The 20158-nt window shown below is 40.8% G+C and overlaps 1 protein-coding gene across 2 annotated transcripts in view; it reads right to left on the reverse strand.

The window, feature by feature from the left end:
• The window catches only part of SLC17A8 (solute carrier family 17 member 8), a 28506-nt gene extending 16847 nt beyond the window's left edge, over nucleotides 1-11659 (reverse strand). The window contains exons 1-3 of one of the 2 annotated variants that reach the window (XM_005144340.4): nucleotides 11523-11659; nucleotides 4837-5089; nucleotides 2218-2336 (exon numbers count right to left, since the gene is read on the reverse strand). In XM_005144340.4, the coding sequence (XP_005144397.1) occupies nucleotides 2218-2336; nucleotides 4837-5089; nucleotides 11523-11623 (473 nt within the window). In that variant the 5' untranslated portion in view covers nucleotides 11624-11659. The remainder of the gene's footprint in view (nucleotides 1-2217; nucleotides 2337-4836; nucleotides 5090-11522) is intronic. The other variant, XM_031044934.2, reaches the window with a different exon arrangement.
• Between the last annotated feature and the right edge of the window lie 8499 nt (nucleotides 11660-20158).

A 20158-nucleotide genomic window follows, 5' to 3' on the forward strand; every position in this document is an offset into this window, starting at 1 on the left:
GATTGAATAATGTTTCCACAAAGAGGCAGCATCTTTCCAGCAGTTCACTACCATTTATCCCAAAGAAGTTGGTCCCCATCATGACTAAAAATATCCCAGCTCTTTTCAATCCATTTGTGTATTTTTCTCACAACTGTGAGCTCTGGCCAGCTGCTACTTTGAGATCAAAACAGCCTTCTTCAGTGATGGAATCTTCTGCCCAGCAGGGTGTTATTACTAAAAACCATTATCAGGACATGCTTTATGTTTCATGTGTCTTTGTCACCGCCAAACAATGATGAAATTACATTTAGATGCACGTTTGAAGGTAAGAAGCAAATTAAAGTGATAGAGTCACTTAATGGTTCATGAACTTCTTTTGGTGGAATGCAGACCTACAGAAATTTAGGTGAGTGTACAAAGCAAACTACATGGTGTTAGATGGTTTTGGTGCAGAACCATATAGTACTCAATATTTTCAGAGTACAGCTGGGACAAAAGTAAACATTTGTCCTTCTAGGGCTAGTCAGTTCACAGACTGGCCCCAGATCTGTTTTCCTGTCCTGTGTCTTGGCAGCAAGTAACCCCTCTGAAACAGAAACTCACACCACTGATGGATCTACCGAAGCTGAAATCGGTTGGGTAAACAAGGAATGAAGGAAAAACACAGAACTAGCCAGACATGGGAATCCTATTACTGCAAAGAGAAAAACTCTTTGAGGTCAGCTTTTTGGGTTATTGCTGTTCCTCAAGCAATTCTACTCCTAAAGCTGGGTATGATAGTCAAATCCATTATGTGATTTTGTAGTACAGCATTAGATTGAGTCTGAAACTCAACATGTACTTAAGGAATTAGTTCACTGACAGAATATACTGGGTTACAATGTAAACATGAAGGATTTTACTGTTCACAAGAAAAGCAAGGAATCAAAAGCCAAACTAATAACTATTCAGCCAACAGTGTGTACATCTGTGTTTTGGGGCCTTTCTGCTGCAAAAGCTGGTTGCAAAGACTAGAAAGGCTGATGAAATTACTAAGCTTTACTCATTTGTTTGGCTTATTCAGCAGATGGAAAAACACTTTGCTCAGGCATTTTTGTGTGGTAGAGGAATGAATAATTGAGGATGCTAGTAGTGTTGAAGAAACAGTGTGGACTGAGCTCTGAGTAACTTTTGGTTACAGACAGAGGGGAGTTGGGCCTGAACATCTGAGCTATTCTATGGGACGTCTCTGTCCTGAAGTCACTTTTATAAGGGCATATGGGTACAAAGAATGTCCAGAAAGTCTTGTAACTCCTATAGATCTTTGGAGAATGAAGACAGCAAAGCAGTTTTATTTGGGGCAAAACAATATATAACTTGTCTTAGAGACCTTTTCCAATTCTGAAAGTGTTTGTATGCAAGTCATGTCTTGCTTGCAGAGAATGAAATGAGTACCAACAACCTTTTTATCTGAAGATCCCAAATGCCCTTAACATGCACATCCCATGAGGTCATTAACAAACAGCTGTCTTCAGGCAATCTCACTCCTTCTTGTGATCATGTTCCAATTCTGAAGACTTTTTTGATGTAAAAATTCACTCCTTTTCTTACTCTCACTTTCAAAAGCAGTTAAATTAACAACAAAAAATAAAAACAAACAGCCCCCAAACACAATGAGAATAGAGGAAATATGTATAGATGCTCAGAGTTTATCAAACAGAAACCATGGGGCTCTATTAGAAGTTCTAGGCAATCCTACTTACAGTCAATACTATATCCAGCCATGGCAAGGACAACTACGTGCATGAGAATGGATTTCTGTCTTCAGACCATAAATAGTTCTGTAGTTCCTACATGCCCACCCTTAGGAATATTTCAAGGAGAAAGGTCAAATTTTGTTGGAAAATTCTTCTATGTTGAGCTAAAAAGCACTAAGGTAACTTCTGAAAGATAAATGCTACAATCATTGACTGAGGCATTAAGGTGTGATTTTCCAGGCTCTCTTCAGAAAACATTATTGTTTAGAGAAGAAACATATAAATGTTTGAGATGAACAAGCTAAACTGGAAGAATCAGCAATAGACCCATAATAGAAATCTACTCCCATTTTTGGTTGTAGACATAAATACTTAACACTCAGTTTCATATGTGTGTTCCTGAAACACATTAATTCACTATTTTGGTAATCATGATTTTAGCAGTGTAAAACAGCCATCAGGCTGTAAATCTTAATTCTTTTAATTATGGCTTTCTTACCTGTTAGCAGCCAATTTGTTTGAGATAAACCCTCCTGGAATTTGTGTCACAATGTAACCCCAGAAAAAAGATCCATGAATGAGTCCCACAGTCTCTGGATCCCAATTGAATTGGGCTTTCTGTAAAGGAAATAAACAAGATGCTGTAACATGAAGCATACACCTTCTAAGACTTGTAACCACTGATGGGAAGTCACACACAAGTCACCTCATCCTCCAAACCAAGGCCTCCTCTTTATGCTGGCTGGTTGGCATTGCTGAGCTTGAAACCTACTAGTTAAGGCAAAAGGATGTGAGATTCCCTTGTGAGATTATTACTTTTGCTCTTAGCTTTCAGTCAGGGGTCTAAGAAAGGGAAAAGTTTCATCCAGAAGGATGGATCTTCATTTTTGCCAGTTGCCACTTCTTCCTCCTGGACTGCTTAATCCTAAAACCTTGGTTTTCAAGCCTGCTCAGTGTTATGACAAGTATCTGACACATTTCAATGGACATATGCATTTCCCCAGGACTATCAAGCTTACTTAGGTCTTCTGCACTGATCAGCTTCCTGGTCAGGCTTATCCATGGCTCTCCTTATCAGGGGCAAGCTCTGACCATGCACCATCTGCACTACCTGGCAGGAATCAGAAAAGTGCTGCTTGTGTGTGGGATGGGTAACACCTGAAAACAAGACAATCTGGAAATAGAACGAGGTAACAGGAGCTAGCTGACTAGTTTATCTTTTATTAAAAGTGGTGCCAAGGTGGCCCTCCTGCCCTCCATTCTGGGATGCCAGACAGGGCTTGGTTCTGTATAATCACACTAATGTAAGGTCAGTGTCAACTTTTTCTCCTTGAACCCTAAGTTCAGAAGAACAGTTTGGGAGCAAAGAGAAGCCACAATGTCTTGTTTCATGATCATCTTTATGCTAATCACATGGCAGAGAAAGGTGGCTAAGCATCATGTGAGGAAGCAGCACCTATGTCTTTTAGATTCTGAATTAAAACTGTCACTAAAACACTACAGAAATATGAAGACTAAAGTGATAAGCCTTAACGTCTCTTTTTTCTGTATTACTTTCTGTGAGTAAAACAAAGAACCAGTTTTCCCCAGTAGGTTGCTTTATTTTTTCCCAAACAAGCAAACTAAAAACCAGCTTATCATTTGACCTGCAGGGAGAATGATGGCATTAATTAGCCAGACATGCTTGCAGAGGACTAAAGGATTTCCTTCCACATCAATATGCACTCTGACAGGAGATCCACTCTCCTGTGCTGTTACATTTCTGCTTTAAATACCTTATTTTCTAGGTAGTGTTAATTTATGACAGCAGAAACACCATGAGACATAGGAGAAGTTCCTGTGTCAGCAGGTGCTTATGCCCAAGCAGAATAAACTGAGATTTGTGAGAGGATTTTTTTTTCTGAATTTCCTCAGACTATGTCTTCTGAGTTTCCCAACCTATGTAGGCACATCCTTTCTCCAGCATGAAGTATGGAACCAGGAATTCCCAGCAGGACCACAGGGAGCGGGAATTAGACTGAATACAAATCAGTAGCAAGTCTAAGCAGCAGGAGCTGGTCAGAGGAGATAGCAGATGAGGAAGAACTAGAATCACTGAATACCAGGATGGAAAGGACCTAAAAAGCCATCTGGTCCAAGCTTTCTTGGCAGAAGCACAGTCTAGACAAGACTATCTAGACAACACCCTATCCAGCCAAGTCTTAAAAGTGTCCAGTGTTGGGAAATCCACTAGTCCCCTCGGGAGATTATTCCAGTGGTTGACTGTTCTCATTGTGAAAAATTTTCCTCATGTTCAACTGAAATCTCCCAGGAGTATGTAATGCCCATCGCCCATCATCTTGTCCACATGACTCCTTGTAAAAAGGGAGTTTCCACCTTCTTTGTAGCCACCCTTTAAATACTGGGACATGGTGATAAAGTCTCTCCTGAGCCTTCTTTTCCCAAGGCTGAACAAACTTAGGGACTCATCACAGCCACATAGCAAGGCAGGAATGGGGAAAATAAGGTATCCATTGAAGCCGCAGCTCCTTGGATGTGATGTTAAAGGTTTGTAAGCATCTGCTGTGAGTCACATGCCATCTACTACAAATGTGAAAACAGCTTGGCACCTAGCTCTGAATATTTCTAGACAGCAGTCCGCATTGCCAGTAACCTGTAAAATCTTGTTGCCTTATTGCCAGTCTTGAAGACCTCTTAAGGTCTTGAAAAGTTATCTACTCATCTGAACAGAGTGAGTGCAGCACTACATTCAGCAATTAATAATTCCTTCTGAGGCAGCACCAGACCGTGCTTCCCTGAGAGATAGTACATAGTAAAAACTTCTGCCACTACAAGCAAAATCTGTCTACAGCTGAAAGATTAGGGGTCTGATAGACATGCAAGCCAAATCATTCTCATTTCTGCTGCTTACATCCTCTACAACATTGCAAATTCTCATATCTTACATATTTTTAATGTGATGTTGACACCTAAATAGCACCTACACATCTATGTTAGTTGAGACGTGTCTCCATCCCTCAGCTTTTGATCTATGTATACATAGTCCTTTGATATGTGGCACTTCAATGATTTTGCAATGAGGTCAGCTCAGAACAGTGAAAGGAAGATGTTTTCTCACCTGCAGCTCCAGTTTTCCATTAATATAAACAGTGTTATTATTCACCATCTCCACAATGGCAACACCCAGGTTGCACCTAATTCCAAAGGAGATGCAAAAGCCCAGACCGCTCATTATGGCGATGATGTAGCGCTTGGGCAGCCCGCAGCAGTAGCAGTTGCATGGTGCTGGCTTGTGGGTTCTTGCCTGCACAGGTTGTCCCTCTTCCGTCAGCTCGATGTGATCCTCCCCTGCATTAGTGCCATCTATTTTCCTAAATGGATTAAAAGAGAGAAAATTAAAGTACCTTTTTCTCCCATTAAAACTTGCTAAAATACCTCTGGGCAGTTACATGCTCCAGCCAACTGCCGAATCACTGCCTTGCGAGGCATTTGTCTCTTGGTGGTATGATGGGCGAATGCTGGGCAGGCTTTGAAAGCTGAGCATAGACTGCACTGTTTTCATGAATGACCTCTAAAGTTTGTGAATCCAAGACACCCAGCAGGACAGCTGGCTGCAAAAATGTCCGCATGCTACTCATGAGCATAACTGTAAGAGATAAGCTGAGTTCTGCTGTGGTGAATTCTGCTGGTTGTTAGGAAAATATGCAAATGAAGAAATTAATCATAATTTCTAATTAGATCCACTAAGCAGAGCTGGCAGTATGTTTAAAGAAAAGGGCAAATACAACAAAAGCATGGGTTTGCTCGGCTCCAAGATCCCTGGGAATTCGTTATCACCTGTGAGGCAAAAATTAGGACTATACTGAAGAGGAGAAAAAGCTCTGGCATTAGAGCCCCTTTTTAAGATGTTAAAGAGCCAAGCACAGACTTTCTCTGCCTGAAGGGTTTTGAAGCCACATGTCCCCTCTTCCCTAAAATGTCTTCTCACCACATTGTGAAGTGAAGCCCTGTAACACCTATTGTTGAACATTCTTTGTGTAAAATACCTAATATTAAATGAGATCTGAGGGAAGACAGTGACTTTCTGCTGATTCACCACTCCTCAGCAGTGCAGACTAAAAGGGCTTTACCTGGGATCAAATTTGATGTGGCAGCTGTGGAGTACTTGGGAGGAGCTGGGACAGAAGATGCCAGGGATGCAGGCTCTCCCATTTACTTGAAATAGCAGCAAATGGTACCCAGCTATTTCAGCCTGTGAGAGGTTGCCCCCCAGCTACCCACTAATATGGCAGTGCAGCTGCTCCAGTTTTGTGTATCCAGCTTTGTGTTTCCTACAAGCATCCCAGCTGAGAGATTCATATTAAAGAAAATGGCACTTCCATGTAATCTGGAAGTTTACCATTAGCGCCATTAAAAATTGATTTGTTCTCTCAGTCTGATTGGAACTGTTAACACCCTGTGCTGCTGGAATAGGGAATGTCTCTAGTAGAAAAGTTGAGGTAAGAGAACTGAACAAGCACGCCTGGACTAAAGCTAAGTACACCCTTTCCTAACATTAGCTTCCCATGCACTTGTTTTAAATGGGTTTTCTGAGATGCTGAAACTCTTAACCACATAGTTAGCTGTGAATCCACTGGCCACTACCCATGAGCTGAAGTGTTTATTAAAGGAGGCTTGAAGCAGTGGCTATATTTCAGTTTTGTCATTGCTCTGAAGCAATAAACTCAGGATCTAGCTCTTTTTGTGTCTGCCATGGACATATTCTCAGTACTGTGAAAATACAGTTACTTAATCTAAAGGAAGCCCAGCTTGCCATATGAGATGATGAAATTATTTCATTCACTCTTTCCTGATAAGGAGTAACTTACTTCTTTCACACATTTGGCTGGGTGTATATGAAATCTGATGCACTTTTGTTTTCTATATAAAGATCATCTATAAAAAATGTTGACAGAGCACACATGGATGGGTTACCCTTCACTGAGGTACATAGCACACATGGATGGTTACCCCTCACTGATGCACATAGTAGCTGGTTGGGTCTTTTGGGAGAGCAGTGTTGGTTTAATCACAGTTTTGCCCTCTTGCAGTAAGTCTAACATAAATAATGTAATAATCTTACAGATACGACTCTATACTAAAGGGTTTGCAAATATAAGTGGTAAGTATGTCTTCCTGGGTGCTTCCTATGGATTTAAATATATCTATCCAATATGAAGTTTCACTTAAAAATCTCAGCATTTCTAGGTGTTAGAGCTACAGTATAACTGGTGCATCATTTACTCTGTTATTCCCTTTTACATAATGTCATAAAACCACTACTTCATCTTTAGTCTTAGCAAAAAGAATAAAAGTATGTTACAGTCCATCAGCTCAAATATCCAAGAAACACTAAAATCAGAGTGTTTTGGAGGAGAAAGGAACTCCCAGGATTATTTGATTTGATCCCTTGCTCAAAGCAGTGCTAATTGCACACTTGGATCATTAGCTCCTAGTCAGGCTGGAGGGAAGGTTTTGCATTAAAGCAAGGTAACACAGGAAATGTGATATTACTGTGGTGTTATTGAAGGTGATTGAGATCTTATGATTCACTGGCAGGGAAACAGCATTTGTTAGTGAAATGAGAGTACAGAGAGTAATGCAGACTTTAAAAAGAAGACACAGTATATTCCACGTTCTGTGTGCTAGTGTAGATAGGTGGAACCTGGGTAAAATATAAAAAATAAGAAGAGAAAAGACAATTGAATAATTATTTTAAGATAATTTTAAGAACTAGATTTTAATATTTTAAGTTTTAAGAACTATTGTAATCTGAAAAGTTATTAAAAAAACAAAAGAAGTAATTGTATTGTCTTTCTCTACGATAATCTAAGATATTGAATGAATGAAATGAAAGCACAATTCCTCCATTTTCTATACCTTTACCAGGCTTTCAATTTATAGCAGAGACATGAGGTGTTAATTAGTGTATTATTTTGGGCAGCTGGCAAAGACTAGACACATCAAGCAAAGACAAAACATCTGTTCTGACTAGGACACTTTCAGCTGGCTGTCAATTCAGATAGGCATGAAACAGCCTTCTGCTTCAAATTTGTTTTTAAAAGTAGCAAGACAGGATGAGCACTACGGGCCAACATTGCTTCTGTGGAGAAATTAATTACTTTGCTATTATTAATTATTAGTATTAATAAAAGCAAGTTAATGACTGATCTGTGACCACAAATCCACACAGGACATTTCATACCACCAAAGATTGGTGTAAACCCCTCTATAGTGGATTTGTCTCAAAGAAAACTATTTTGTTTATTAGCAGTCCAAAAATTGGAGCTGGGATGAAGCATTAGCAGCACAGACATTCACAGAGCCAGTGTCTGACCTAGATTTTGGCTTTATTTTGTATATAAGGAACATATGACAACTCTGAACATATGAGAAATGTATCTTCCAATTGATCCAAATGATTTTGGTAGTGCCACTGAAAATTTTCACTTGTTATACACCAACAATACAGAAGAAAACTGCTTCAGAGCCAGTGCTCTCCTCCAATTATCTGACTGATGCAGGAGAGCATTTTGCTTTACAGGAAATATTCAGTCCTTACATCAATCTTATACCTTTTCTCAGCAAACATGGAACACTTGGCAAGTAACAAGAGCTAAGCTCTTTGAAGACATGTTCTGTGCCCACATGTCATAATAACTGTATGAAAAACTTCTGTATTGAATGACTACTACGTTTTATATGGAATTTCGGGAGAATGAAAGAAATAACAAAACCCCCCATCAGTAATAAATAACATTCCTAGAAGACATACGCTTTCAGTAACCTGTATTTATGACATTTTAGGATTGGAATTAATTATTTCTTGAAATGAGAACGTAACATTTAATACCATTTATTTTTATTCATACCATTTAATTTTATTTGACTAAAACCACATAGATTCTACAGTAACAGGCAAATGTTAATACTTGCCACATGTTAGAACACATTGTAGAATGACTTTTACCAGATAGTACTGTCTTTCACAGGCAGTTGCAGCACAATCGTACAAAATGTTCAAACCTCACACCCGTATAAACCCAGCATCAGTCATCACATGCAATAATTACTGATGTTCTTGGCATTACTTCAGAAACCTACACACCGACTATCAAAAAATATCATTTATCCAAAAGCAGATAGAATCTTCTGAGCTCTCATTTACTCCCTAGGGATCTGCCCAGATGATAATCTTCCATACCAAATCCTGCAATGGATATATTGGTACTAAACCACAGTGCAGACAGGAGAACCCTTTTAAGTAAGTGCATGGAGCTCTCTGGCTGGTTTCTGCATGATATTTGCCTGAAACTAGAGGCATATATTAAATGTATGCACCACGGGTCTGCTTCTTACAGGTGCTGCACTCCCAGGCAGTAGGGCAGCCTTGCAGTTTCTCCCCAGCACAGCCTCAATGCTCTGGAGGGATGTGCCTTGAGTGTTGCAGAGCAACTCTGCATATGTTTATTGTGCCCTTGCACTAACACCATTGTACAAGGGGCCTCGTATGACTTGCAGGACAACTGAGTCTGGGCAGCCCACATTGTGTTCACAGAGCTGACGTGTCTGCAGCTCCAAAACAAAGTTTGAGCGGACTAATTCTATGACCCAGCTCAAGCAAAGGAGCCCTGTCCAATGCAAGGGCCCAGAATACATACAACAGTGATGTGGCCCACATGACTTTCCACATTAACAGTGACATTATTGAGTTGTAAACCTACTCGGTCACTTCCCATTTTATCAGTAAGCCCACAGTTGCTGTTAGCTGGTCCAAGACTCCTGCAATCCTGAGAGTAGGCACAGCCTGAGATTTGCCTTTAGTTCATAAATTTTTCTTTGGGAACAGTGAGTTCACAGAAGGCCCAAAGGGTCTGTGCCAGCCACAAAGCTCGCAGAGCCTCAGCTCTGATACACATTCACATTGAATCCTGAAAAATTTCTGCTACCCCAATGTATGGAAATAACCAAGAACAAACCCACTTTTGCATAAAAAAAAAATTATAGGAAACATCTAAAACATCATCTGAGATCTCACAAATGAAACCACTGGCAATAGCGTCATGAAAGAACACTTCTCATGTGTTCCCATTTCAGTTCCCCTTGCCTCCCTTCCAGGATCTGGCTGGCCTAAAGTGATGTCCTGTGTGCAGATGCTTGTTTGGCAGCACCCACAAAACAATATGAAGTTACTACACACCTGGTTACATATATTTAAAACAGAAAATAATGAAGTCCAGCAAACTTTCTTGTATCACGACTGAGATTATGGGTTTTTTGATTCAGTAGCAATGTTGCAGAAGCTGGATGCCAATACCATCAGCTGTGTAGGACCCAGCATGACATCCTTGATACATACCTACAAGAGGAGAGTAATCTGGATAATTTAAAATTTGCATGCCATTCCCACATAGCAAACCCAGTGCAGTGGCACATCTCATATTCACTACATACAAATCCTACATGGATCGGGTCACATTAGACTGCAGAGCATACAGCAAAAATAACTTGTGATTGAATAAATTACTTAACCTGATGTTTTAAAAGAAAAATGGAATTCCTGGAATTACTGCAGAGTGTCATGAAAGTAAAAAAGAAGCAAAATGTCAGACCTCCTCTGTAACACTGTAAATGAAGAAAAGTTGAGTTGAAACTCTGTGGAACACAGATACTCTGTTCACATGGCATAGAAATAGTGTAACTGGCAATGTACCAGCGCATATTAGTAATTTCTTTGAAAGTGTATGGGATCATTTTCTTTCATATACATTTTCATACATTTTCTTGTGATCAAAGGCATGTTTATATGTGACAAGCACTACATCTTGTCTCAAAATAGCATTCCCAAAAAAAGGTGAACGGGTGGATATGAAAGCAAATAAATTCAGTCACTAAAACTGCATTCAGGTAAAATGCTGGTGTGATCCATACAGACTTTTAAAACACTTAACATTAAGCATATTGCAAGAAATGACACTGAACTCTCTGACTCTCATCTATTGATTACACACATAAACGTAGTCAGTGACCATTCCTAATATGGTAATCTACTAATTTAAATGAGAAATCTCTTTCCCTTTATGAAACTCATCATTTGTTACATTGTGTTTTCATTTATCAAAAAATAAATATCTTTCCCTTTGTTCTTTCATAAACTGTCAGATTAAGACTAAAATCTTTAATCTTTTTGCTCTTTTTGTCAGCAAACACCTGCTTCTCCTTTATCTCTTTCTAATTTGCTAGTCCCAGCAAACACACATGCCCATCTCTACTTAGAACATTTTCTCTTACTGATTCAGAGCAAGATTTTTTAAAAAATCTTCTGCAATTTAAGAACATTAAGTCTAATTTCAAAAGTGGCATCATTTGGGAGTGTTAATTCCCACTAAATCATCAGTTTTCCTTATGCAAGCTAAATTATGGAATTATTCACATTTAATTATTTAAAAGTTTTTGATTAAAACACTTTTTCATGCTCTAATAGCAGAACATTATTTTATAACTTATTTTCACCTTTTTTCATTTAATATAAATATTCTATCATCTGTAGTCGCATGCTGTTGTAACGAGGCTCCTTTTATATCTTCTGTCTTGCAAAGAGGTGTCTCTCACTATCTGAACTTAAATATTAATTTTGCAACTCTAGATTCTGTTTTATGTTTACACATTTTTCTATACTTTATTTATACTGCATTTATTTATACTATTTCTCTTGAATAAATTGAACTAATGGACCTGTCTGGGAATTTCCTGTTGGATTTTTACCTTCTCAGATTCCCCAGTGAGTCACTGATGGTGTTCTTCACCTCTTCTTTTCCTGGGTTAAAAAATCTTTCTTTCAGTGAAACAAATCCTTTGAAAGGCATTTTGTCTTTCTTCTTCAGTAAATCCCTTATGCTAACAACAATTCGCTTCTGCTGTCATATTTCCCAATGCCAGCCTCGGGAGCTTCCTCTGGTCCCCTCGATGACCTCTGCAGTAACAACCAGTTGCCCAAGAAAGGAGCACAGAAGAAAAATAAATAACAAAAATCAAACCAGATCTTCCCTCCAAAGCCAGAAGTCGGTTGGGAAGAGAGAGGTCTGGAGCAAACCCCCTCAGAAGCACTCAGGGACTCAGCATTGCACTTGCAGCAGCTCTGCCTGCATCTGTGCAGGGTCGGGTACCTGTATGAAGCAGCGTGTCCAGGGGCAGGAGCTGGAGGTGCTGCCAAGGGCCAGTGTCCCTGTGCAGGACACAGCTGCCTGCTCCACGGGTGAGCCTCAGACTGGCGCGCTGGGGCTCATCCTCAGTGCTTCCCTCCCTCACTCCCTCCCCTGCCTCTTTCAAGCTGAGATCCTGTGCAAAGTGGTGCTATAGTAACGGACACAATACCTGTCCTCAAGCCACTCCAGTTCATTAATAAGACCTCATCTACGGCACAGGCGAGAAGTTTATTAAACATTTACAAGTCCTTTCTTTCTTGCAGGGAGGGAATTACTGCAAGCTGGTTCCCATTCACTATGTACCCCCTGCCCAGCTGAGCTCTCCTGCCCAAGGCACCTGCTGGTTTGAACCCAGAGACACCTTCCCCAGCCCAGTCATGTATTATTGATGTTCCTGGGCTCTTGGGCAGGCAGATGCAGAGGTGCACTGCTGCAACGCTGTTTCAATAAGCAGTTCAAGACCAGCTATAAATTAAATGTGTTGCATTTTTACAACACAAAGTAGCTGAAAGAGGTGAGCTGGTCCAACCCAATGTGACTTGGTGGGAGATGGAGTAGATGATCTCCAGAAGTCCCTTCCAGTCCGAATGATTCTGTGATTCTTTGTGGCTTCATGAACACAACACACTTTTCCCAGCATGGCAAAAAGTATGTAATGAGGAGAGAGAAGGAGAGGAGTAGAAATGAGAGGAGAGGAACCTGGGAAGTGAGGAAGTGCTGCTTGGCTGGAGTCTCTTTTGTTGCAGAACTGGTTACAGTTTCTTTCTTCCCTTTGAATAATTCAGGTTGTATAGAGCACTGTTTGTCCTAGCGGGGAGTTCTCCCATAGCAAGCAGTAAGTGCCGCTGGGACCATGGGGCCAGCCAGCTGCCAGCACTACCTACCTGTATGCCTGCATCAGGGCTTCTCTGGGTGTAGTTCCACCCAGTTAGGTTGAACAGCAGCTACTCTCACTGCTAACTCAAGGACTGCTTGTTAAACCCTCCCTGCAGCGGGTCTTACTGCCCTGGGAGAAGCTGCACCTCCTCCTCACATGGCTCAAGCTTGAATCTGGCCATCTCTGCAGCTGAGCAAGAGGAGGCAATTCCTCCTGGCTCCTCACTCCAGACCCCTGGCCCACCAGGGCTTGCTGACAGCCAGAGCAGCAAGGGCACCTCTGTGGAAAGGAGCACAGGTCCAGCACAACCACATGCATTGAAACAGGCTCTCCCATTTTAAGAGGGCACACAGAAAATGAACCCCAGTAGGCTAATTGCCAGACATCAGAGGTATGAATGCTTTCATGGATATGTACATGTAGAAGTGTATAATGGAATTGTTTTCCATTTAAACAAACACATATTTGGTAGTATTTGGGATGGTTTCCTGAATGAACAGGCTGCCCAGGGGGGTTGAGCCTCCCTCTCTGGAGACATCCAAAACCCATTTGGACATGTTCCTGTGTAACCTGCTCTAGGTGACCCTGCTTTGGCAGGGGATAGGACTAGATGATCTCCAGAGGTCTCTTCCAACCCTAATGATCCTGTGATTCTGAACACAGAATGCAGCTGAACACCTCCAACTATAAAAGAACACAGCTCCAAAACCGAAATGGTGCAAATTCCAGTGCAAGGAATTCACCTTGGCAGATGGAGCTCAGGCTGGAAAGTGGTGTTTAAAAACCATATCTCCCAGCAGCTGTAGAACAGTGGTTTCTAATTTGCATTTCTTTCTGGACTGCTGGCCCTGCTCCAGTTAAAAAGAGTACAAAACAGAAACAAGAAAGGAGCTACATTCAACTTTTAGTGCTTTGTTCACTTATCCACACATTCTCAAATTGCATTCAGCTGGAAGACTGAACTCTGTCCTCTGTCCTTTGTCCATTTGGAAATGGTTCCAGCAGCTCCCTCAGAGATACCCCTATCTGGCACTTGGCAGGGTACATTCCCCTCACAGATACAGTGGCTCACATTAGCCACACCACCCACCTCCCCACCAGCAGAACTGTACATTTCTCACAGCAGGCTTCACCTCTCCCTCTTTGTACTTTGCCATTCTTCCACTGCCTGCAGTTCTGTAGTGCTGCAGGGGTGGCCCCTTACGAAATTCACTGGCCTCTTTCCCTAAGGCTTAGAGAAAGGGTGCCATTCGCTCTTGCTTCTCTGCAGCGACACTACTCAACAGCAGCAGCTCTGGTCCTCTGCTCCCCTGCTCCCTCCTCCCCAGGTTCATAGAGCAGTGAAATGCCCAGAATCCAAAACACTGCTGCAGTGTGTCACAGCAGCTTTGCCTGCCCTGGGGCACCATCCACAATTCCCAACAAGGATGTTCTGGGTGAAGGTGTGGCAATCCTTATGTGACTAATGTGACTAATGAAGCATCAGCTGAGGAAACCTCTTCCTTAATAAGACCTAACATGATAGCCCATACAGACCCAGCTTGTTCCTACTTTTTGCTTTCCTGTTTTAACCCTACACCTTAATTCTTTTTTTTTTTTTTTTTTTTTTCAGAAATTAAATTATCCCATTGTGGCTCTCCTTCTGGTGTCCCTGACCTTAAAACACATTGCGTTATATCATCCCATTGTAAGTCTGCTGCTTGCTGCTGGAACCTAAGTCCCAGAAACGTGATTTAGGCTTGTGCTTGCAAAGAAATACTTTGCAAAATTAAAACTATTCCTGGCTGAACTTGTAGCTACCACTGAGACTACAGACTCATGTCCCCAAAGACCCCTAGTAAGGCTGTATTAAACCTGTATTTTAAAGCCAATACAGATGTAAAACCAGCGTGCAGACAGCCACTGCTGTGGGCTTGTATATGCTCATTACCTCAGGTGCTCAAGAAAACAAGCGTTGTAAGAAAACTTGGAAACTGGTCAAGTGCACCTGTGTGAGATATACCATTCTAACAACAATTGTGCCTTGCAGACATGGGGCTAGGTTTGGGATGGCAGCATCCCCTTAAGAAAACTAAACATGAAAATGTCACAGCTGGCAGTAAATGCAACTCTCACCTAAAAGTTTCTACAGTGCAAGTAAATGCACACCTAGAGACTACCTAATTTTTTACAGGTATTTCTCTTGTTCAAGAGCCTGAAAAATCATCTTTGTTTCCTCAACATAATGGTTGGGGTAAAGTCTTCACCACATTTAAAGGGAGACTTTTGATACTGGTTTCAGTGCAGACTGGATAGCGTACATATTTCTCGTGCAGGTGTCATTCAGAGTGTGCTTCTGTTAACTGTGTTTCCACAGCCTTGCAAGCAGACACTTCTCCCAGTGTTCATAAAATACAGTTTTGAACACTTTACAGATGTTTAGGCATCAGAGTCATTCACACCCTGATACCAACATCCTGGGAAAGTCAATTTAACCCTTTAGTGTCTCTGTTGAACTTGTATAAAGATGCTTCATCTCATGCTGTGTGATCAGCTTTAACAACAACCAGGGGCTGCTGGGGTCCTCCAATGGAAACACACACAAGTGCAAAGTGTTGTCAGAGCCTGGGCAGTCGTGCTCAGATGAGAATAACCTTGTTGATTTTTAATCCTTTCCTTTTCAGTTCAAGGCCATGTGATCACATAGCTGTGCTTGTGAGCTGCATGTTGGATGACAGTTTGAGCTTCTTAATCCTTTGGAGTCCTTTGGTAAAGCGAGTTTCTTATCCATGGATCTGGGCTTCCCACGTGACTTTTTGCTCTTACCAAGAGTTCAAGGACTAGGAAATCCTGGGTGTCCTGTCTCCTTAACTTACAGTTTATTAGAATTAAGTTTAATTCAAACACTTTTATGTTTCCAAATAAAGTCTCTTTGGAAGTTTCAAATGCCTCATCCTTCACTACTAGTTTCCTCCTGCATCCCACTTTTGTTGCTAATGTATTTGTAGAAACATTTTAATTGTTCTTTAGGGCAACAGCCAGATTAAGTGCTAGTTGGGCATTGATCCTTCTAATTTTCTCCCTGCATAACCTGATCACATCCTTCTAGTCCTCCTGAGTTGCCTGCCCCTTATTCCAAGGGTCATAAACTCCTTTCTATCCCCTGAGTTCCACTCAAAGCCTTCTGTTCAGCCAGGCCAGTTTTGTTCCGTGCTGACTCCTCTATTAACACATGGGCGCAGTCCACTCATGTAACTTTATCATTTCCTTTCTGAAGAAAATCCAGCTTTCCTAGACAACTTTGCCTTTCAGGACTCACTCCCAAGGGACTCTGCCAACCAGCCTCTTAAACAGCTCAAAGTATGCCCTCTGGGAGTCTAAGGTGGCAGTTGTGCTAAAACCCTTCCTTATTTCTCCAAGAATCAAAACCTCTACCATTTCATGATCACTATGCCCAAGACAGCCTCCAGCCACCACATCACTCACAAGTCCTTCTCTGTTCACACACCACAGGTCCAGTGAGCATCTTCCCTAGCTTGCTCCCTCATTATCTGTCAGGAAGTTCTCTTCACACACTCCAGGAGCCTCTCAGACTATTTTCTCTCCACTGTGTTTTATTTCCAGCAGACACCAGGTAAGTTTAAGTCCAGTACTAGAACAAGGGCTAGCAATTCTGAGACTTCTCCCAACTGCTTATAAAATAGTTTGTCTATCTCTTCATCCAGTCTATAACAGACTGACACCACAATATCTGCTGGTTGGCCTTCCCCCCAATTTTTACCCATAAATACTCAACCTTATCATCACTATCATTAAGCTCTAGACAATCAAAACACCCCCTAACATACAGGGCTATCCCACCACCTGTGTTCCTTGCCTATCCCTTCTAAAGAGTTTATAGCCACCCATTGCAGCATTCCAGTTGTGCGAGTCATCCCACCAGGTTTCTGTGATGGCAACTGTGTCATAGCTTTCCTGCTGTACAATGGCTTCTAGCTCCTCCTATTTGTTGTCCAGGCTGTGCGCATTGGTGTAGGTGCACTTTGGTTTAGCTATTGATCTTGATACCTTTTTGAAGGGAGAAACCTTAATTCCTATGTGATCATTCTTAGGTGCTTCTGTGGTTTTTAACACATCAGTAACCCTTCCATCTTTTCTGCTGTATGGATCTCCATCCTCTGCTTCCACTGAGACAGCAGACTGAAGGACCTTGATAGCATACCATCCCTCAAACTCTGTCATGTTGCCCCCAGGCTTATACTTAGTGAGCCTGGTTTTATCCCTTTCCTCCTTCAAATCTCGCCTGGTATCTTGTTGGTGTCTTGTAAAGCATGTACAGTCCTGCTGCCATTTTTTAATTAGATGTAGCCACTTAGGATCCTAGAAATTTTCACTCGTGTAAAAAGGAAGGGTTGAAATCAGCTCAGACATTAAGGGGGACACAGCAAAGTTATCTTCTTCATTTCCAAAGTTTCAGGGAGCATTGAAGTCACTCAAAGCCAAAATTGTCAACTCAGGAGGCAGAAGTATTAAATAAAGCAAACACAAATCCTTGAGTAGGAGACAAGAATTGTAACACTGCACTTCTGAGATGGGGACACAGCATTCAGGGAACAAAATTGCTCATGTACTTACCCATGGTCAGCTTTTTTAATGGAGGGGACTGCAGCAGCCTTAGCTTTCTCCTGAAACCAATTATTTCTGAAGAAAAAAATGCAGCTGTGGCTTTCACCGAAGAGTCGCTTTCATGCATTATATTTACAACAGAAATCGCAACTGTAGACACAGTAAATCAAAGAAACAAGAAAAGAAGTCTCCAGACATAACAAAAAGAACATAATGTCACGAAGTGGCCACGTAAAAAGAAGCATGAATGAAGGTCATTTCATTCATCAAGTAACTGAGTGTTAATCAACCAGAGTTAATACTGTGTGATAGCACTTTTCAAATCACAAACCTTCCCACAGTACCCCATTGCAGGAGCCTGTGTCATCTACATGCTCCCTGGAAATGGGATTGTCAGCATTACAGTTTGCGTTCAGGGTTCAGAGGGTGTGATCAGGGTTCCTAGGTGAGTTTACATCTTACCTCCCAAATGAACTTCTTCCATGACTTTGTACATGCAAAGTTTCACTCAGATGACAAGCATATTTTGTCATTAGACATGAAACTTCTGGGTGAAACTGTTTCTTCTTTTGTATTTGTATAGTGCCTAGTGTACTGGAGACCCTATTTCTATTAACATCTGTAAGAGTCATTGTAACATTACATAAAAGCAGGTACTATAGGAATTCAGCCTTCAAGACCTACAGCATCTGATGTCAAAGACAAAAGGGGGTGACCTGCAATCCCATGTTACATGAGGGTTTGGATTCGATGATCAAAATGGTTCTTCAGGTTTTGAAATCTATGGCTTTAAAATGTCTACATTTTTTCTCCATAAATGAAGATGGATTCAAAGACTTCAGGATTCTGATTTCTAGTTACCATACATGAGAACCGACTCCTTTCTTGCTCTGTCAAAATGGTTTGTGCTGAGTCAGCCTAAAATACATTTTCAGTTGCTCTGTTTTGTTTCCCTGACATCTGTAGCAACACCACATTAGTTTCAAATGGTTAAAAAATTCATCTTTAGTTTCTAGTTTCTGCTTCCTGATCAGATAGCTGTTGGGGAAAGAAATCTGATCACAGTTGGCCAAGAAATAAAAGTAAAGGGTCCTGGGATGCTAACAACAAATTACACAATAATGGAAAAAGGAATTCTTATTTATAGCTTTACTTACTGGAAACTGCTAATTAAGTGGTAATTTCTTATATCTCACACAGTAAGTAGGAGGGCTTTTAAAGCATTTCTATGTGGAAAGTTACCATGTGAAGTACATCTGTTTCCCCACAAAGGACAGAATTCTATATCATTACAGCAACACCACAGATATATTTAATGATGATTTCTGTGCATACAGGAATACACTGTTATTATTTAAAAAATAGGTTCTTTTTCACTTTCACAAGGCAGTACAAGGAAAGCTGTATAAGAACATTTCTGTAATGTTTGCAATTTATTCGAAAGCTGCTTGGGTTATAGTGACACCTTATGGCAGCTGTACAATACTTTACAGATTGTTTTGAAAGTTAAGATCTTTTTACATCCTGCCACTGTCAGCAAGGATCTGCTTTGATGTTTTTATAAATACTTATGTTCTTTTACTCCAAAGACCATTCCATCTCTTCAAATCTGTGGTTTCCTTTTCACTCTTACTAGGAAAGTACATTTTAAAGGGGATTTAGTGTTGTCTTCTCTCCATGTCTAACAGGTAATCTGTGGAAGGCAGTACATGCGTAACATGCTATTCAAAACTATCTATGGTGATACCCAACTTGTGAGTACAGTGTCTTACTGGATTGATTCGCCAAATATAGCACGTAGTTCACTGTGTTTCTTTAATCCCAGATCTGAACTCTTTAAAAGAAAACACCATGATAGAAGTCAATAAAAAAATTCTGTCCTTTTAAATACTGTTGAAAACCAAACCTGTGGGATATGTAAGTAAATGTCCAAACCAGCTAATATGTGAAGATCACAATTTGTAAATCCTAGATCACAATCTGTAAATCCTGCCTTCCTAGGCCTCTCCCTTACATGGATTTTCTAGTGTCTAATAGGAGCTATCTCACTTTACAGCCCTTCCCTCAGCTGTAGTGCAAAGTTGTCCCCCTAATGAGCCTATTTTTCTGCAAAACTTATGTGAATTCTTTACACTCTCATCAGACAAGCAATGAAAGTGGGCAATAAGTTCAAAGTTGCAAAGGGCTTGGAGGGAATGGGGAAGAAGGATGACTGAGCAGTTGCATTCATCCTAAATCACCTAGCACCAGCTGCAAGGTTTTTGAAAAAGTAGTGAGGACATCAGTCCCTTTTCCATTTAAAATGACTAGTTTTTCAAAGTTAAGAAACCTAGTAACACTGAAGAAGCAAAACACTCTCCTCCCTTACAGTGCATACAAAAGAACTGAAGAAAGATGCAATTCATCAACTTTGCCACCTTAAAAGACATGGTGAAGAGTAATGTACAGTTCAGAACAGTACTTGTAACTACTCTTTTGTTCCAATACATTGGTTTAAAGCACACAGGTTTAACAAAGTTCCTTTTTTATGAATCTAATCTTCATGCAGTTTTATGTAATGAACATTTTATCTACCTTTCACCAGAAAATGTGTGCTACAGCAAAATGGGGGGGGGGGGGGGGGAAATGAGCAACTTACTCAGCTTTCTAATCACAGTCATTCAATCTAACAAAGTAGCCATTCCTAACAAAAATAAACACACAGAAATTACACA

Source organism: Melopsittacus undulatus, chromosome 5 (genome assembly GCF_012275295.1).
Source record: "Melopsittacus undulatus isolate bMelUnd1 chromosome 5, bMelUnd1.mat.Z, whole genome shotgun sequence".
NCBI classification, from domain to species: Eukaryota; Metazoa; Chordata; class Aves; order Psittaciformes; family Psittaculidae; genus Melopsittacus; species Melopsittacus undulatus.